This window comes from Pelophylax lessonae (genome assembly GCF_965119305.1).
Source record: "Pelophylax lessonae genome assembly, chromosome: 5".
NCBI lineage: Eukaryota > Metazoa > Chordata > Amphibia > Anura > Ranidae > Pelophylax > Pelophylax lessonae.
In genome coordinates, this window is record NC_138772.1 from 179,881,904 (window position 1) to 179,899,638 (window position 17,735).

The following is a 17,735-nucleotide window of genomic DNA, read 5'->3' on the forward strand; positions in this document are numbered from 1 at the left end:
AAAGTGGATTTTAAGGGCCGGAACTCAGCTTTAAGCTAAGATACATGTCTTGCATTCTAATTGGACTACGAAGGAGCAGAACCCTAAACATGAGGCATCCCATCTTTCTCCCTCTCTATGAATGTTGACTCTGTTAAACTGACAGCATTGTGCTTTGCAGTGGAGTCTGACTGGCTGCTAGTGCTTTCCCACATGCCATTTTGTCCTATAGACTTCTAAAGATGTAGGCCTCTTGCACATGGGAATAAATCATGCCACGTTTTTTACTGATCTGAACACAGATGCATTGCTGTCTATGGAATAACACACATAGATGTGTAAAGATCAGAAATACAGCCATGAGTACAGAGCCGTAAAATAAAAATGGAGCATTTTACATTTGAATGCTTTAATTTACGCATGTTTATGTGCTTTTACGCACCCATATTGCAACACTGGCAACTAGTAGAGGATGAAAAATAATTTTATGCACGTTTACATGAGGTCTTTATGGAACATTTTTTTAGGATCTTTCGGTCAACGGGATCCTGAGTAAAATCATCAGTAAATTATTATATTTGTTTGAAAGAGGCCTTAACCAGGTACTTACTGTAGCTGCATTTAAAGCCTGCATTTTTTTATGCCTACTTATCTACTTTTATATTTTAATATCTGTTTGGAGTTAAGATTTAAAAAGCATTGATGGATGCATTAAAATACATATGTTGTTTTGCAGGATTACATGGACTGAATTATTTCGCCATGCTTTTTGGAAAGATGCATTTTCTGGAGATTCTAGGCTGGACCAGACTAGCGGCACCCTTGGGTATGATAAATGCATTCTAGTCTATAGCCAATAAAAGAGGGGGATTTAGTTATTTTTTTACTATCAGAATAATTTGGATGTTGGCAATGCCATGGTACAAAGTTGGTTTGTCTATCTCCATGTTCCCAGTATGTATGGGCGAGTAAGAGAATTCACCTGCAGCAATCATAATGCAAGTTTAGCAACCCTTTCATGCTGGTAGCTTGGAGCTCCGCACTGTTACATGTTGCGTCTAACTGGGTAGGGCTGTGTCACTCTGTGCAAAATGTTGGCTTGCATCAGTTTTCAAGTCCCCACTATTATATAAGAATGCCAGACCATTCTGACCCCACCCCCACATTTTATTTTGGTCAGCATGGCAGCCCATCATAGTCATAGGCTAATAGGCATAAGCGGGAGGGAGCAGGCAGTTTTTGACATCACCTGAAAATGTCAGAATGGATTGGCATTCTGGTATAATGGTGGGGTAGGCGTCTGCTTTTTATACCTTACAGCATTTCTTTTCCCATGGCATATTGCTTTAAAGCTAGTACCTTTTTTAAATACCTTTTGTTGTAAATAATTTAAAGTAGAACTATGGGCAAAACTTTCTTTTTCATTTTGGATAGAGTAAGGGAGGGTTGTAACCCCTATCAGATTTTTTATTTTTTTTTTCGCCATCTTTGTCCCATTGCGGAGATTTCCCTTCACTTCCTGTCCTGTAGCCAAACAGGGAGTGAGATGAAATCTCTGCAAATTAAGGAAATTTCTTGGGGACCCCCAAGTCACCAGAACTAGTGTCCCCGTTGGAAGATTTCCACTCCATTACTTTTCTAGGGACAACCTAAAATTTGGGATTTACTTTTACTTTCACTTTCAATGAAACAGGACAAATAGAGAGGGCAAATCTTCCTGATGGGGGAACAGGTAGAAATAAAAACCTGACATGGGCTCTCTGTAGGTACAACAGTCTAGGGCAGTGATGGCGAACCTTGGCACCTCAGATGTTTTGGAATTACATTTCCCATGACGCTCATGCTTTCTGAAGTGTAGTTAAGCATCATGGGAAATGTAGTTCCAAAACATCTGGGATGCCAAGGTTCGCCATCACTGTTCTAGGGTCTCCTGGTCACTGGGGTTATCAGAATAACGTGACCTTTCCAATGTTGGCTTATGCTCTGTTGTCTAGCGTACAGCTTCTGATGAAGTGGTTACATACCATGCTATGCGTAAAGCTATCCTGTGGATGCCCTTAATACACAGATGCCCTTAATACTTCATTGCAGGATTATTGGAGTATGCACTCCCTGGGATGGGTATGCCAGCACTTATTGGCTTTGTGTTAGCAGTATAGGTTTTTTAGTGTATTGGTTAAGAATGCTCCCAGGTATGTTTTGACTATTAGTAATTTGTAACCAATATCTTCAAAATACATCCCCACCCCCACAGCAAATCTAGCGTTTTCGCACTGCAATCCCGGCTTTGGGTGACATAGCCTGGCTCCAATGCTGTACTCTTGGTTCTTTTCAGCTGGCTGTCTCTTTTGGATATACAGTAAACCCCCGCTCCATCGCGGTTCAGTTTTTGCGGTCCCGGTATATTGCGTTTTTTTCTGTAATGTTATTTTACTATATAATTCATTAAAAATTAAATATTTTTGTGTTTTCCATAGCTCTTGCTATGTCTCTCAGTATCTTTTGTGTGTTTAAATGAGTTTCTATTGTTTTAAAAGTGTGTTTAAAGACCTTAAAATGCTTTTAAAAGTACAGTGACAGTAAAAAAACATGCCTACAATGTATTTTAATAGGGTTTTTCTATTTTGCGGATTTTTACTTTTCGCGGCTGGGTCCGGAACGTAACCCCCGCAATGGAGGGTGGTTTACTGTACAGGCGGTCCCCTGGTTACAAAAATCAAACTTACAAAAGATTTCTACTTACAAACAGGAAGTGAGAGGAAATCTCCCCCTAGGAAGGGAAATGCACTCTTGTAAGAGTTATCATGGGAAAAAGGTGTCTCTACTGAAGCTTTATCACCAATCCTTGTTTCCACAACAACCCAAAATTTTCAAAATCCAATTGTCATACGGACAGAAAGTGAGGTGAAATCTTCTGAATGGGGCTCAGACAACACAGTCAATGTTGATGGGGGAATCAACACAGCCATTGTGTTCTCCCAGCGTGGGGAGCCATCCCAGGTGGGAGAACGCACAGTGATTATTGCTGTTTACTATAGCTGCTGGTAATAATAGCATAAAAAATCCAACAGGCTGGTTGTACCCAAGTTGATCGATCGATCAACCTGGGTTTCAATCAGCCTACCCATACATGGTATGGATCTCGGCTGGTTTCTACTGAACCGGCCGAGACTTGAACCACCTATGGCCGACTTTAGATTCTAGTTTTTATTTTTGTTGGAAGATCCAATTATTAATATATTTAATGGGATACCAGGCAATGATGTACGGTTATCAGAGATCATTTGGATTGTTGATTGTGCAGCATGTAGTGTACATCATTTGCTACACAAGATCTGGTGCCTGTGTCAAAGTACTGTAGAGTTAACCTCACCACAGGGAGGTCAGTCACCTTTCTCAAAGCCTTAAGCCCCGTACACACGCGTCGAAAAGTGGCAGGGAATTTTCGTCCGACGACCGATCTGCCAATTTTCGGCTTGTTAGTATGATGCTTCCAACAACCGACTCCGACTTTTCGGCCGAAAAAAATCTGGTGTGCAGATTATAAAATTTTTGTCTGCCGTCAAAACACGGCCGATTTTGGTGCAGTCAGTACAGATTTAGACAGGGAAAAATCTATCGAGCAAGTCTGGGCATGCTCAGAGAAGAAAGAACACAAAGAAAGCAAACCAACACATGACATCACTTCTGAAGTAGAATTTTTGTTGGGCGAGAAAATTCGTGTGCAGTCTAGGCACATTCCAACCAACAAAACACAACTCTGGACAAAAGACGGACGATCGGTCGGCCGATAATCGTTGCGTGTGTTTTGTTTTGCTCAGAAAAACAGAACTATGTTAGTGGCTGGGGGCAGATTCAGAAATGGAAACAGCCTTTACCAGAAGCCAGACTGATGTTTGAATTCGTTCACAATCCTTATTTAGCACCAACAGTATTATTGCTGCTATTAATTATACAAATGAATAGCGAAACGTAAGTTAAAAACAAACCTTTTGTACTGTACAGTCACACAAACAATAACCACAGAAAAAAAAAAAAGCGCTCGATGAAACCACTGGGTATAGACAACAATAAATGTCATAAATGGTGAAAGAACACTGTGTATTAGGTTAAGCAATAAAAAGTTTATTAAGGACAAATTCATGAATATAGAATGCATCCATAAGTTAAAAACAATAACGAGCCCTGCATAAAATCCCCAGGCCTTATGAAACTCAAATGGGTGAAAAACTCACACAGGATGGATCCTCTCTGACAAGCTGCTGAGGAAAACAAAATCAGCCAGGACGGTGCAGCGGTACATGTGGCAGTGATGGACTTCAAGTTGTGTGATGATGGTAAAGGAGGGTCCCGGTAGGTCAGGAAGAGAGACGGGTAGGGTCCCAATGTACCAGGTGGAGAATAAGTGGAAAGGGTCCCGACCGGTGGTATCGCCGAGGAGACCACAGGAGCCTGCCAACTGCGTTAAACAAAGAGGAAGTAATCCGGATGTGACGTCAGACCCTCGAAGAGTATCCATCCAAAGCGAGGCTTGAGCCGCAGGTGATGGGCGGCTGGATCCGCTGGTGGAACCTAGATGGAACAGGAGGAGGCAGGGAGAGAACACTATTGTCTTCAGTTGTTCTGACAACACGTTTCAGGCGTGGCCCTTTTTCAAGTACAGTTACGGTACTTTGTATATGAAGTTATTGTCCTTTTTTATGTGATGTCTTTTTAGGCCTCATTCACACAGTGTGCCTTTGTGGACCCACACCCAAATGGATTTCAAATTGGGAGCAGCGGCTGTTTCTGTATGGCCGCTGTATCCCAGTTGCCATCCATAGGACTGTCTCTACCTGGAAGCACGGAACACCTGTGCATCCCCTTGCAATAAACATGGTCCTTGCACAGGTGTACGCCTAAGCATGCCCCTGTGAAGGAGGCCCTAAGGCTCGATTCACATTGCTGTGACATGAGATCCGACTTGTGAGACCCCAAGTCGCATGACAGTCCTAAGTGGCATCCAAGTTAGACCAAGTTGGAAGGAAATTGCAGGGCAAAGTCGCAGGCAAAGTTATGACTTTGCCGTTGCAGCAGTGTGAACCGAGCCTAAAAGGACCTCTCGAACTCGATACTGTATTTCAGCTTGCAACAATAACATTGCTGCATTCCTGCATTTTTCAGCACTGGATAAACGCAGGTCACTACTAGGGGGCAAAAAAACAATTTGGTACAGGCTGACTTTGCTGCATTGAGGGGCCAATGGACGGGGCCATATATTGTAAAATCTTGGATAAGAACCTTCTTCCTTTAGTCGGAACACTGAAGATGGGTCGTGCATGGGCCTGCCAGCAAGACAATGACCCAAAACATATCACCAAGGCAACAAAGGAATGGCTCAAGAAAAAGCACAATAAGGTCATGGAGTGGCCTAGTCTTGGGTTTCTCGGCTAAAGGTACAGACCAACTTTGCCGCATTGAGGGGCCAATTCATGGGGCTATGTATTGTAAAATCTTAGATGAGAACCTTCTTCCCTCAGCCAGAACACTGAAGATGGGTCATGGATGGGTCTTTCATTATGACAATGATCCAAAACATACCGCCAAGGCAACAAAGGAGTGGCACATTAAGAGTGCAAGAAGAAGCACATTAAGGTCATGGAGTGGCCTAGCCAGTCTCCAGACCTTCTGCCTATAGAAAATGTATGAAGGGAGCTGAAACATTGAGATGCTAAGCAACAGCTGAGAAAAGTTAAGGATTTAGAGAAGATCTGTAGAGAAGAATGGACCAAAATCCCACCTGAGAGGTGTGCAAGCCTGGTCACTATCTACAAGAAACGTCTTACCTCTGTGCTTGCCAACAATAGTTTCTCTACCAAGTACTAAGCCATGCTTTGCTTGGGGCTCAAATACTTATTTTACTCACTGAACTGCACCTCAATTTTTTAACATTTGTATTGTGATTTTTTTTTCTGGAGTTTTGGTTGATATTCTGTCTCCATCCTTTAAAATCCACCTATGATAAAAATTATAGACCCTTCTTTTTTTTGCAAGTAAAAAATTGTACAAATCATTAATTTTCCCACTGTATTTTATATAGATGCGTTAGACACAGAATTATATATTTCAAGCATTTCTTTCTTTCAACTTTGATTATGGCTTACAGCTAGTAAAACCCAAAATTCAGTATCTAAGAAAATTTCAATATTACATAAGACTAATATAAAAAAAAAAAGGATTTTGAATACAGAAATGTTGGCTTACTGAAAAGTACAGTGCCTTGCGAAAGTATTCGGCCCCCTTCAACTTTGCCACCTTTTGCCACATTTCAGGCTTCAAACATAAAGATATAAAACTGTAATTTTTTGTGAAGAATCAACAACAAGTGGGACAAAATCATGAAGTGGAACGAAATTTATTGGATATTTCAAACTTTAACAAATAAAAAACTGAAAAATTGGGCGTGCAAAATTATTCAGCCCCTTTACTTTCAGTGCAGCAAACTCTCTCCAGAAGTTCAGTGAGGATCTCTGAACGATCCCAAGGAGCACTGTGCAAGCGAAAATATTGAAATGGAAGGAGTATCAGACCACTGCAAATCTACGAAGACCTGGCCGTCCCTCTAAACTTTCAGCTCATACAAGGAGAAGACTGATCAGAGATGCAGCCAAGAGGCCCATGATCACTCTGGATGAACTGCGGAGATCTACAGCTGAGGTGGGAGACTCTGTCCATAGGACAACAATCGGTCGTATACTGCACAAATCTGGCCTTTATGGAAGAGTGGCAAGAAGAAAGCCATTTCTTAAAGATAGCCATAAAAAGTGTCGTTTAAAGTTTGCCACAAGCCACCTGGGAGACACACCAAACATGTGGAAGAAGGTGCTCTGGTCAGATGAAACCAAAATCAAACTTTTTGGCAACAATGCAAAACCTTATGTTTGGCGTAAAAGCAACACAGCTCATCACCCTGAACACACCATCCCCACTGTCAAACATGGTGGAGGCAGCATCATGGTTTGGGCCTGCTTTTCTTCAGCAGGGACAGGGAAGATGGTTAAAATTGATGGGAAGATGGATGGAGCCAAATACAGGACCATTCTGGAAGAAAACCTGATGGAGTCTGCAAAAGACCTGAGACTGGGACGGAGATTTGTCTTCCAACAAGACAATGATCCAAAACATAAAGCAAAATCTACAATGGAATGGTTCACAAATAAACATATCCAGATGTTAGAATGGCCAAGTCATAGTCCAGACCTGAATCCAATCGAGAATATGTGGAAAGAACTGAAAACTGCTGTTAACAAACGCTCTCCATCCAACCTCACTGAGCTCGAGCTGTTTTGCAAGGAGGAATGGGCAAAAGTTTCAGTCTCTCGATGTGCAAAACTGATAGAGACATACCCCAAGCGACTTACAGCTGTAATCGCATCAAAAGGTGGCGCTACAAAGTATTAACTTAAGGGGGCTGAATAATTTTGCACGCCCAATTTTTCAGTCTTTTATTTGTTAAAAAATTTTGAAATATCCAATAAATTTCATTCCACTTCATGATTGTGTCCCACTTGTTGGTGATTCTTCACAAAATATTACAGTTTTATATCTTTATGTTTGAAGCCTGAAATGTGGCAAAAGGTTTAAAAGTTCAAGGGGGCCGAATACTTTCGCAAGGCACTGTATGTCCATGTACAGTATAGTATGGACTCAATACTTGGTCGGGGCTTCTTTTGCAATAATTACTTCATCAATGTGGTGTGGCATGGAGTTGATCAGCCTGTGGCACTGCTGAGGTGTCATGGAAACCCAGGTTGCTTTGATAGTGGCTTTCGGGTCATCTGCATTGTTGGGTCTGGTGTCTCTCATCTTCCTCTTGACAATACCCCACAGATTCTCTATGGGGTTTGGTCAGCCGAGTTTGCTGGCCAATCAAGCACAATGATACCATGATCATTAAACCAGATATTGGTACTTTTGGCAGTGTGAGCAGGTGCCAAGTCCTGCTGGAAAAGGAAATCAGCATCTCCATAAAGCTGGTCAGAAGAGGAAAAAGAAAACTAATACAGCAAACGCATCTAAGAATTGGTAAGCTGAAATATAATAGTTAGCTTTGGGGTTTAATACCACCTTAGGCTTGGTTCACGCTACTGTGATGTGACTTTGATGCGATTATGTGATGCGACTTTGCATATTCTATGGGGCAAGGTCACACTTTAAAAAGCACCAAAGTAGAGCAGGAACCTTTTCAAAAAACGCACAATTCGGAGTAGCATTAATTTGAGCAGGCATCATTGAAAACAATGAGATTTCCCTTGTCATGCGATTCTGTGCAGCTCAAGTCGCATCAGAAGTTTCACTAGTGTGAACCAGACCCTAGGCTCCTTTTTACACGGGGCGGACTCTATTTTGATCAGCAGGGGAAATATCCGCTGATCCCCTGCTTTTAGGAGCAGAGTGGGCAAATGACAGGTCCATGCCCGCTCAGTTTCTGCAGAGCAGACACCGACAGAGCCCACTCTGCTCTATGGGTGGCCGGAAGTAAACGGACTCCACTGTCCTTTTAAACCTCACTGCCCTCTGATCTGCCTGGATGGAGGAGGACAAATCCCCTTTTGATTTTTTTAAGCAGACCAGATCTGAGGTAGGTGGGTGTAAACTGACACAGGTCCATTTACACCCGCCGGTCCAAAGGGGTAAATGGACTGTCCATTCAGGTCCACCTGAAAAACTGGTAGGCGGACCTGATCAGACCCTTTGTGAGAAAGGGGCCTTAACGTAAAGTGATATTAGAGGTTTGGTATTTATTTTTATAAAATAACAAACATGCTACGGGGTCACCCAAACAGGCTCACCCCGAGCCGCTGCTCTGTGAGTACATTCACACACGGAGCACGGCTTGCCCCACGCTCTCTCCTCATTGGATCACTGGCTGTGATTGACAGTAGCATGAGGAGGGAGAGACCAGGGGAGCCGCTGTTCTCGTATACATCGCTGGATCAAGATGAGGCTCAAATACGTTTTTGAGGGGAGCTGGGGGCGCTGCTGCACACATAAGGTTTTTTACCTTCATGCATAGAATGCATGAAGGTAAAAAAAAGCCTGAGCCTTAACAACTATTTTACCATGTATTCTAATGATTCCCTACACTATCCTATACTTAAAAAGAAAAGGTTTTTATTATAGATTTATATGCACATACACAAAACATAAGTTTTATGTAGGTGTGAAAAAATGCTGCAAATTAAGAATGCTTTCAGAAATAGAAGTGTTAATAATTCATTTTTTATTATTAATTAATAACATGGAAAGTAAATAAACTGAAGAGAAATCCAAGTCAATATTTGGCCTTCAAAACCGCATAGGTCTTGCACACAGTTTTTGAAGGAACTCGGCAGGTAGGTTGCTCCAAGCATTTTGGGAACTAACCACCTATCTTCTGCAGATGTAAGCTGCCTCATATCCTTCTGTCTCTTCATGTAACCCCAGCCAGACTCGATGATGTTGAGATCAAGGCTTTGTGGGGGCCAAACCACAGAATTCCTACTGGCATTGGCTGTATGTTTTGGGTCGTTGTCCTGCTGCAGAATAAATTTGGGGCCAATCCCACACCTCCCTGCTGGTATGGCATCATTAATAAGTATCAGCATGTATTTCCCAGCATTGAGGCTATCATTGATCCTTCCTAAATCTTTAACTCCATTTGCAGAAATGCAGCCCTGAACTTGCCAGGAACCTCCACCATGCTTCACTGTTGCCTGCAGACACCCATTATTGTACCGCTCTTCAGACCTTTGGTTAACAAACTGCCTCCTTCTGCGGCCAAATATTTCAAATTTGACTCATCAGTCCAGAGCACCTTATGACATTTTTCTGCACCCCACCCCACTATGTTTTCATGTATAGTTGAGTTGCTTAGCTTAGTTTCCATGTCAGAGGTATGGCTTTTTGGCCATAATTCTTCAATGAAGACCACTTCTGACAAGATGCCTTCGGACATTAGACGGGTGTACCTGGGTCCCACTGGTTTCTGCCAGTTCTGTACTGATGTACATCTTCTGATGTTGGAAGGGAAATAAGCATGATGTGTCTGCTGCATTGTTTTCTTGGTTGACCTCTGCGTCTACGGTCTTCAACGTTGCCTGTTTCTTTGTTCTTTAAAAGAGCTTGAACAGTACATCTTGAAACCCCAGTCTGCTTTGACATCCTTTGCCTGGTAGAAACCTTGCTGATGCATGTAACTACCATATGTCTTGTTGCTGTGCTCAGTCTTGCCATGGTCTATGACCTGTGATATGAAACTGTCTTCCACAAACTCACCTTAGTAGCAGAGTTTGGCTGTTCCTCACCCAGTTTGTAGCCTTCTACACATCTTTTTCTGTTTCAAATAATCACTGTGTTTCAACCTATACATGCAATTGATGATCTTTAGCACCTGCTTGGTAAAATTGTTTAATTATACACCTGACTCTAATCCTGCAAAATCTCTTGACTTTGTTCAAGTGTGCAAATGTAAGAATTGATGCTGGTTTAAAGCCAAAGGGTAGCCATACCAAATATTGATATGATTTAGAAATGTTTCTTCTGTACGCTTACTATGCATTTTCTAAATTGATAAAAATAAACCATTAAAATAAATATATTTTTTAAAGCACCGGTCACTAAATGGCGGCCCGTGGTCCATTAGCGGCCCGCACGATGCTTCCGCCCGGACCGCTTGCGGCTCCCGGCTCACTCGCAGCCGGTGTCCTGTCGGGCCGTGAGCCGCGAGTAGGGGAGTGACGTCCCATGCGCGCCCCGCCCCCTGCAACTGACTGATGGGCATCGCGGTGTCCTGTCGGGCCGCGAGTAGGTGCGGGACGTCACTCGTGCGCCCCGTCCCCTGCTCCTGACTGCGGCTCCCTCCTCCCTCTCAGCCGGGCAGTGAGCTAGGGCGTGACACTGTGCACACCCCGCCCCCCTGTTCGTGGCTTTTGGCTCAGCTCCTGGCTCCAGGTATGTGGAGCACATTTTTAGGGGAGAATAGCTCAATTTAAAAAAAAAAAAAACCTCTCAAGCTTTACCAAGTGTGCAGACTGGCATGTTTTGTTGTGCTCATTAGAGTGCCCCATAAAAGAAACAAAATGTGCCCATCAGATTACTCCCTTGACATAAAATGGTCCCATCAGCGTGCCCCTTATTTTATGCTAAGGGACACGCTGATGGGCATATTTTATGTTAAGGGGCACTCTGATGGGCATATTTTATGTTAGGGGGCATGCTGATGGGCATATTTTATGTTGAGCGCTACGCTGATTTACACGTTTTTTGTTTTGCCCATCAGCGTGCCCCCTAACATAAAATATGCCCATCAGCGTGCCCCCTAACATAAAATATGCCCATCAGCGTGCCCCCTAACATAAAATGTGCCCATCAGCGTGCCCCCTAACCTAAAATATGCCCATCAGAGTGCCCCCGAACATAAAAATGTGCCCATCAGCGTGCCCCTTATTTTATGTTAAGGGTCACGCCGATGGGCAAATTTTATGCTAAGGGGCACGCTGATGGGCACATTTTATGTTAGGGAGCACTCTGATGGGCACATTTTACACATTTTATGTTAGGGGGCACCCTAATGGGCATATTTTATGTTAAGAGCAACGCTGATGGACACGTTTTGTTTTGCCCATCAGAGTGCCCCCTAACATAAAATGTGCCCATCAGAGTGCCCCCTAACATAAAATGTGCCCATCAGAGTGCCCCTTATTTTATATTAAGGGTCATGCTGATGAACACATTTTATGTTAAGGGGCACTCTAATGGGCATATTTTATGTTAAGAGCAACGCTGATGGACACGTTTTGTTTTGCCCATCTTTGAGTCATAGCACAGACTTCAGATTCGGACCTCGGCCCAAAGAAAATTTTGGCGAATTTTAATTCATTACCCCTGTTTTAAAGCATTCTTAATTTTACAGCATTTCTTCACACATGCCTGAAACTTTTGCAGAGTACTGTATAATATACAGATAATGCCCCTTTCACACTTGTGTGACTTAGCTGCGATTTTGCCACAATTTTGACTGGACTTGAAGCAATGCCTATGTATTTGGACCTCAAAACGCAGTAAAATTGCCCAAAAGTAGTGCAGGGACTATTTTGAAGTCATTGCGACTTGAAGTCATACAGATATGAACAGTACTCATTGGAAATCATGTGGAATGACTTGTCATGCGACTTTGCAGTCCCAAATCGCAGGACAAGTCACACAAGTGTGAAAGGGGCCTAAGTCTTTTTTTTTTTTTTTTTGCAGTAATGGGCATCACAGACTGCAAAAGCAATAAAACACATAATAATGCATAGTAATGGACATTATCATGTTTTGCTAAAGTTTGAGGCAAAACAGGAAACAGGCATTATGAAAATACACAAGACTGGATGATTGCACGCAAGTAAGCGTTATTATTTGTATTACTGCACGCAAAGGAAGGCATTATTCATAAAACTTCAAGCGCATAAGATTAAACCAGGCCTGAGACTTGAGGTAAATCTCTGAGATAACCTCTCAGGGAAGAATGAGAGCACAAAGTATTGTTTACATAGAATTTTATTAAAAACCAGGAGCCGTGCCGTGTTTTATTAGTCTGGTGTTGCTGTGGAATTGATGTGTTGGAGAATTTCATTTTCCTTGACTATTGATGTTTATAGCCTGGAAAGGTAATTATATTTTCTGCCGTTTGTATGGATATCTACACAACTCGTAAAGTGAAATTTCAGTCAAGCAGTTTAATGTCCTGATGAAATGCATAAATCCTTACTGTTTTACCTGACAAAAGATTTGTAATCCTTCATAGCCAGTTTTGTCATTTGCACACTTTTTCCACATTGGAAAGCCAAACAGGGAACATGTATATTCAAATTAGTGATGGGCCCAAGCGTGTTCAGGATTGTCGTCCCAACCCACCTGAGCAATCCTACCAGGAAGCCGACACTTCACACCACCAATCATAGGCACCTAGGCATTTTCCGGTCCGCAGCTGCACAGACCGAGAAATACCTCACTGCCTATGATTGGCGGTGTGCATTGTCTGGTTCCTGGTGGGGTTGCTCAAGTGGGATGAGACTATGATCCCGAACACGCCTGAGCCCATCACTAGTTCTAATTAATAGTTTTTCTGATCCAGCACTGTAGCTTCATATGTCACCTCACCCCCTCCAGCTTTCTTATTAGGCAGTAAAGCAGCATTGTCACCTCTGTCTGGGGTGCAGACTTGGGGAGCTGCAATGTTAAGGGCTCATTCACATGGGCGTCTAAAATGCAGCATTTTGATGCTTTTAGTTTTGCACACATCCTAACACAGCACTATAGTAATCAATGGGTCCAAATACACATTTTCTTTGGCCAGCACTGGATTTAACCTGGACTTGGTTGAGTATTCAAGCTGCAAATGAAAATGTATGCTGAATTTATTGGGAGTACAAAAAAGTAGGATATAGGTGGGTTGATTTACTAACTGAAAAGTGCTAAATCCTGGTGCAGCTGTACATGGTAGCCAATCAGCTTCTAACTTCAGCTTGCTCAATTAACCGGTTGCCGACCGCCGCACGACTATATACTGCGGCGGTCAGCCCCGGCCAGGCAGAGTGACGTAGGGGTACGTCACTCGCCTGTCACTGACTTGTGAGCCAATTGTGGGCGGGCGCGCGCCCGCCCCGTTCACTGACAAGTCAGTGCGTGTGACTGGCGGACCCGATCGTCCGCCGGTCACTCACGATCGCTCCGGTGAAGGGAGAAAGTCAGGCGGCTTATGTAAACAAGCCGCCTGTCATTCTCCCTGGTGTAAAAATGAAGATCAGACGGTTCTACTATGTAGGACCGTTGATCTTTATTTTTACACCAATAGCCATGTCCCTTTACAGTTAGAATCACGCCCCTAGGACACACTTAACCCCTCCCTCTCCAATACAGTTAACCCCTTCCCTGCCAGTGTAATTTTTGCAGTAACAGTGCATATGTATAGCACTGATTACTGCAGTAATGTCACTGGTAACCCCAAAAGTGTCAAAAATGTCAGTCAAGGGTCCGATCTGTCCGCCGCAATGTCGCAGTACCGCAAAAAAAATCGCAGATCGCTGCCATTACTCGTTTAAAAAAAACACCAAAAATGACAAAAATCTTTCCCTTTGTTAGTAAACGCGATAACTTTTGCGCAAACCAATCAAAATACGCTTTTTGCGATTTTTTTTTTTTTTTACCAAACCTATGTAGCATAAAACAAATTGGCCGAAAATGTTAAATTTTGATTTTTACATTTTTTTTTGGGGAATTTCATGTAAAAAAAATGTGAAAAATATTGTTATTTTTGCAAAATTGACGCTCTTTTTTTGTTTATAGCGCATGATCAAAAAATCGCACAGGTGATCAAATACCACCAAAAGAAAGCTCTGTTTGTGGGAAAAAAAGGACGTCAAATTCGTTTAGGTACAGCATCGCACGACCGCGCAATGGTCTGTTAAAGTCACGCAATGCCGAATCGCAAAATACCCCCTGGTCTTTTAGCAGCCAAATCCTCCGGGGCTTAAGTGGTTAAAGAGGAACTGCAGTCTTTTTGCTCCCCTCTTCATTTTATTTTCTGCTTACCTTTGACATTTTTCAGCACAATAAGCATACTCCCCTAGCCAGCATGTTGTCGAATTAGCTGCTGGCTCTCCCAGGGCAGGCCCGTCCCTGTCCTCTTAACTGAATAAGACCATCCAAGGAGGCACCGCGTCATAATCCTGGGTGAATTTTCAGAAACCGGGGGGGGGGGGTGAGCCTTTGATGGGGGGGGGGGGGAAAGTAAGTAAATAACAACAAAAAAATCCCCGCTATCAGCGCTGCGGAGGGGGAGAAGGATTGAGAGGAGGAGAGTGCTGAGGGATAGTGAGTTGCTTAAGCGTTAACAAAAAAAAACCTGGAAGCTGATTGGTTTCTATGTAGAGTCACACCAGAGTTTGCATTCTCCTCCAATTTTGTTAAACCAATCCTAGCGAGTCTGGGGCCATAATTTACCTGCAGATTAACTCGTACTCATAAAGTCATTAGTCCTGAATCAGCTGTTTGTTATGGAGATGGTGCCCCAGGTACTGCATTCAGGCAGCCTGTGTAAGTCTTTAGGTACGCAGCGGCTGCACAGAGACAGACGCTCATCCTAATTTGACAAGTGTGGGGGTGAGTGGCCCCGAACACAATCTGCATTTGGAGCCGGTCACCTGCAGTCCAGCCACATAAATAAACAGCTGACTCATGGTGTACAGGCCTCTTTGATTGTGTCTAAGCCAGCCTTTCGCTAACTTTTTAGCCGAGAGGAGAGAACCCTTGAAATAATTTTTAGGTCTCAGGGAACCCCTGCTGAAATGAAAGAACAGTGGGGAAAAAAGCTTGTTACACTATATTGTCAAAAGCATTGGGACACCTGCCTTTACACATCCCAGTCTTAGTCCGTAGGGTTCAATATTGAGTTGGCTCACCATTTGCAGATATAACAGCTTCAACTCTTCTGGGAAGGCTGTCCACAAGGTTTAGGAGTGTATCTATGGCAATGTTTGACCATTCTTTCAGAAGCGCCTTTGTGAGGTCAGGCACTGTTGTTGGATGAGAAGACCTGGCTCCCAGTCTCCGCTCTAATTCATCCCAAAGGTGTTGAGGTCAGGACTCTGCAGGCCAGTCAAGTTCCTCCACCCCAAACTTGCTCATCCATGTCTTTATGGACCTTGCTTTGTGCATTGGTGTTCAGTCATGTTGGAACAGGAAGGGGCCATTCCCAAACTGTTCCCATAAAGTTGGGAGCATGAAATTGTTCAAAATACCTTGGTATGCTGATGACCTAAAGTGATTTTAAACGATTACCTTGTAAAACAAACTATTCAGCTTAAAATAGCAATGAAAGGCAAAACATAATTATAAATACCTTTTTTTCCCCCTTTTTTTTTTTAAAAAAGGGGGGGGGGGCGTGTCAGGGCAGGTCTGATCATTGGAGGAGAGTAGCATAAGCTAGAGAACTAACCACGTTATGTTCTTCTGCTTAGTGTGGTCAGTATTTAATAAGAAACCAAGGGGACTAAAAGGAACACCAGGGATTTCACATAAAGGAAACCATACAAAGAGAACAAGGTGCTGTTTCATACAAGTACATGGTACAGCAGGCACATAACAGGAATATGAAGTGTTGGGGTAACAAACACTTTGAGTTCCCATCACTGGAACTCAGGGGCCACGTCCAACACCTGGAAAAACAACCCCACACCATAATTCTCCCTTCACCAAATGATTTGGACCGGTGCACAATGCAAGGTCCATAAAGACATGGATGAGTGAGTTTGGGGTGGAGGAACTTGACTGGGCTGCACAACCTGACCGAACACCTTTGGGATAAATTAAAGTGGGACCTTCTTGTCCAATATCAGTGCCTGACTTCACAAATGTGCTTCTGGAAAAATTGTCAAACATTCCCATAGACACACACCTAAACTTTATGGACTGCCTTCCCAGAATAGTTGAAGCTGTTATAGCTGGAAAGGGTGGGCCAAATGAATATTGAACCCTTACGGACTAAGACTGGGATGCTATTAAAGTTTGTTTGTGTAAAGGTAGGCGTCCCAATACTTTCGGTAATATAGTGTACATCACTAGTAAGTGGGAAGAATTCCCCCCATTACAGTGGTGGCCACAATGCTACCCTTTCCTTACTGTATAAAAGGTAGGAGCACTAGACCAAAAAATAAAAGTCCAAATACATTTGTTGGTATCCTATTAAAAAAAAAAAAAAAAAAAAAAAAAAACTAATGCGTTTCAGAGGTCAAAATAGCTCCCCCTTCATTATTGCTTCAGGTAAAATCAGAACCTTGAGTGGACTTAAAATGGGGCTTTCCTATGTGAATCTGTGCAGGGAAGCTAATGCCTGGATCTAATGAATGAACTGGCCAGCAGTATCTGCTACTGGCTGTGCCAAGTGACTTTGGACATGGCAACAGGCACCATCAGATGGGAGGTCATCTTTGCCTCGTTTCCACTGAGCGGAACGGTTCAGGTCGGTACAGTTTGGGAGGGTTAGAATGGTCCGGTCTATTCAGGTGAGCGTTTCCACTGCAAGTCGGGCCACCAGGGACCATGCAGGGTTTACACCAAATGAGGGGTTTGTTTTGCTCTTTCATTTGACGTGAGCATTGATGGTTTCCTGTCCGCCAATCAGTGGAATCTATCGTGTGACGCCAGTAGCTCCGCCCTAACCGTACCGTACCATTTCCTATGGCCCTACATCTGAAGCAGGACCAGGAATGGTGCGGTTTGGTTCGGTTGTATGGGCTACTTTCATAATGGAAACACTCAAATTAGCGTACCGTACCGAACCGACCCGAACCGATCCGCTCAGTGGAAACGAGACATTAGTTGTGGGTCAAGGAACTCCTAGCAAACTCCTGAGGAACACTAAGGTTCCACGGAATCCTGGTTGGGAATGGCTGGTCTAAAGGCTGTATAGATCTAAACGCATATTCTCCTTATCCCCCCTTAGCTGTTATGTTTGGTTTTTCTTAATAAAACATACTCAAAAACACACTGCAGTGATTTGCTGTTCTGATGTCATAGCCTGTTTGCTGCTCCACCTCAGATGGTTAGATGTGACACCTCTGGGGTCTTTTTTTTCCCTGGGTTTATGTAGTGTGGTCATTGATGACACGATCCAGCTCTGCCCTCCTGCTGCCAAAAAAAACAAAGACAACAAAAATAGTGCCCCCTCACCCACAAAGAAAAACTGCTATTAT

The 17,735-nt window shown here is 43.2% G+C and overlaps 1 protein-coding gene across 1 annotated transcript in view; it reads left to right on the forward strand.

Moving 5' to 3' along the window:
* ULK4 (unc-51 like kinase 4) overlaps nucleotides 1-17,735 on the forward strand; it is a 1,112,493-nt gene that overhangs the window by 64,442 nt on the left and 1,030,316 nt on the right. The window contains exon 9 of the mRNA XM_082258381.1: nucleotides 716-805. Coding sequence (XP_082114507.1) covers nucleotides 716-805 — 90 coding nt within the window. The remainder of the gene's footprint in view (nucleotides 1-715; nucleotides 806-17,735) is intronic.